Here is a 2474-nt window from a genome sequence, read left to right on the forward strand (position 1 = left end):
AGTAGAAATAAATTGACCGTTGCAGAAGTGAATCAAGAAATAAATTGACAGTGATAGAAGTGAAATAAATAGAACAGTGAATAGTAACAGTAGTGTAAATAAATAGAATAATTACCTAAGTTTAGTAATAATTTAATAGTGTTTTTAAGTTCAATAATAATTAGTGTAAATAAATACTTCTCTTCTTAAAAGTTTAAATTGTTAAACCCACGAACATTACAATACCTTCTTTAAATAATACGTAAATATCATGCTCCTAAAATTCAGTAAAATGTAGGAAAAGTCATCATCTACTAGCAAATCTATAGACACTAACATTCAAAACTATCTAATGAAATAACCTAAAGAACAACTAAATTACTTTTCCGAAAACTCAGATTTTCTTTCTTGGAAATAGTTTAAAATTGCCCAATTATGAAAAACTTATACCAAAAAATGTGGGATTGGGGGGGGGAAACTGCTTATAAATAAATAACCTCTGCGAATTTGATAGCGACTGATCGGAATTGAACAATTCAACAAAAACCGTATTTAGGACTTCAAGTATGAGATGAGTCAAGAAAAATCCCAGGGGATGGGGTAACTTTTATTCACCATTTTACTCTACCTAAAAAAAACTTTAAAAAGTTTTCTTATTTTTGCACGTAAGTTTTTCATAATTGGAAATCTCAAATTAATGAGGAAAATTAGTTGCTGCTACCACACCAAACCAATCAGAAAATTTTGTACACACATTGTCAGGGGGAACAGAAAATAACATGAGGTACTGTTTTACCAGAAAAGACATACTGTTCCCGAGGGATAGGCAAAGATGTAATCGAAAAATTAGACCAAACTGAAGATGTAATCGAAAAATTAGGCCAAACTGGTATCGTATATGGGTTCTCTCATAACTCCTGACCGGTAGCATGCATAGAGGAAACTAAACGAGCACTATATAAACGTAAAAATGAATATAAAAATAATAATAAAAAAACAGAATTAGTTATTACTATATACATGAAAAAAAAATTCTCGTACCTCATCTGAAATAAACAGTCCGCCATGTTTCCTAACTACATCCACAACTTCCTTTAGGTATCCCTTAGGATACTGTACGATACCTCCAACGCCTTGAATCGGTTCTGCAATGAATGCTGCAGCCCCTTTCTTCGGCAAACTGTAGTCGAATAATTCTTCAAACTGTTTTACGTAATTATCTTTTGCTTCACATTCTGACCCTCTGCAGGAGCACATTCTGTTGGCTTGTACGGGGCTATCCCTACATTTGGAACCACCCCACAACCCTTTATAAACGTCGGGATTTATAACCTGTAATCGATTAAATTAAATTCTTGGGAAATTTATTTTAACTGTTACTAAAGCGATTGATCATTGTCTTGGTTTTGTAAAAAAACGTATCAAGGTAAAGACTTGGTTTAGAAGATTTGAAAAAGAAAAAGTCATTAACTGAAAAGGAACTGCGTTTTTTGATATTTACAGTAAGTTCGTACAAAAGGGGGAGATTCCATTTAATCAACATATTAGACAAATACCCACTTTTGTTTTTAACTTCCTATTGTTCATAAACGTTTTTTCTACATTAGTTTAAATATAAAAATTGATGTCTCTCACAAAAGTTTATGTTTCTCATTTTAATTGTTTAACAATTGACAGCGTTAGAAGAAAATTAGAAATGTAAAAACTCTTATACTGGAAAATGGTTAAATACAATATAAGTCTTAATAGTTCTTAATTGGACTCTGCTTGATCCTTACGGAAAACGGCTCTTTATCAAACTGTTTAAAATCAATCGTAATAGTGATTAGCAAAACAAGATCAAGACTAAGACTGGGACAGTCTGGTCTTTGTCTTGGTCTCGCTTGTTCGGTCTTGGTATTAGTCTCGCTCAAAATTTTTTAATCTAGGATTTTAATGAATGATCTGTCGGAACTGCGTACGGCGTGGTAATGAGATCCAGCGACTTCGAAATCGCGATTCGCGTCTGACAGTTTCGACAGTTTTAATAATCTATTACTGCTTATAATGTATACAGCTAATTCAAAAATCTTCATCAACGTTAAACATTCTTACATGATGCGTCCTTATGGCCTGAAGTATCCGATACTTAGAATCGGATTGAGCAGATACGTTCATTGTTAAATTGCCCGTTCCATGGTAACCATTTCGTAACGATATTACTTCGTAATTGTTGGTAAAAATTCTGGCCAACAAAACTGCCAATTCGTTTGCCTCTGAACCGCTATTGACAAAATAAACAACCTATCAAAAAAAAAATTTATTAACATATTATTAAGAGTGATACTTAGTTTGTATAAAGAGCAACAGGCAGTTATAGAGCTGGGGATGCAACGTAGAGAAGTAAATATTAGGAAGGGAGTCAGGCAGGGATGCACACTGTCACCGCTACTTTTTAATCTATACATCGAAGACGCCATCAACATCATTAAAGACAGTACAACTGTAGGGATAGA

General features: G+C 33.2%; 1 protein-coding gene across 1 annotated transcript in view; it reads right to left on the reverse strand.

Annotated features, from left to right (window-relative positions):
* Positions 1 to 966: 966 nt before the first annotated feature.
* Positions 967 to 2474, reverse strand: part of LOC108744670 (alanine--glyoxylate aminotransferase 2, mitochondrial) — a 9425-nt gene continuing 7917 nt past the window's right edge. Inside the window, exons 5-6 of the mRNA XM_018480553.2 lie at positions 2074 to 2262; positions 967 to 1311 (exon numbers count right to left, since the gene is read on the reverse strand). Of these exons, the coding sequence (XP_018336055.1) occupies positions 982 to 1311; positions 2074 to 2262 (519 nt within the window). The 3' untranslated portion in view covers positions 967 to 981. The remainder of the gene's footprint in view (positions 1312 to 2073; positions 2263 to 2474) is intronic.

Source organism: Agrilus planipennis, unplaced genomic scaffold, assembly GCF_000699045.2.
Source record: "Agrilus planipennis isolate EAB-ADULT unplaced genomic scaffold, Apla_2.0 scaffold16, whole genome shotgun sequence".
Lineage (NCBI taxonomy): Eukaryota > Metazoa > Arthropoda > Insecta > Coleoptera > Buprestidae > Agrilus > Agrilus planipennis.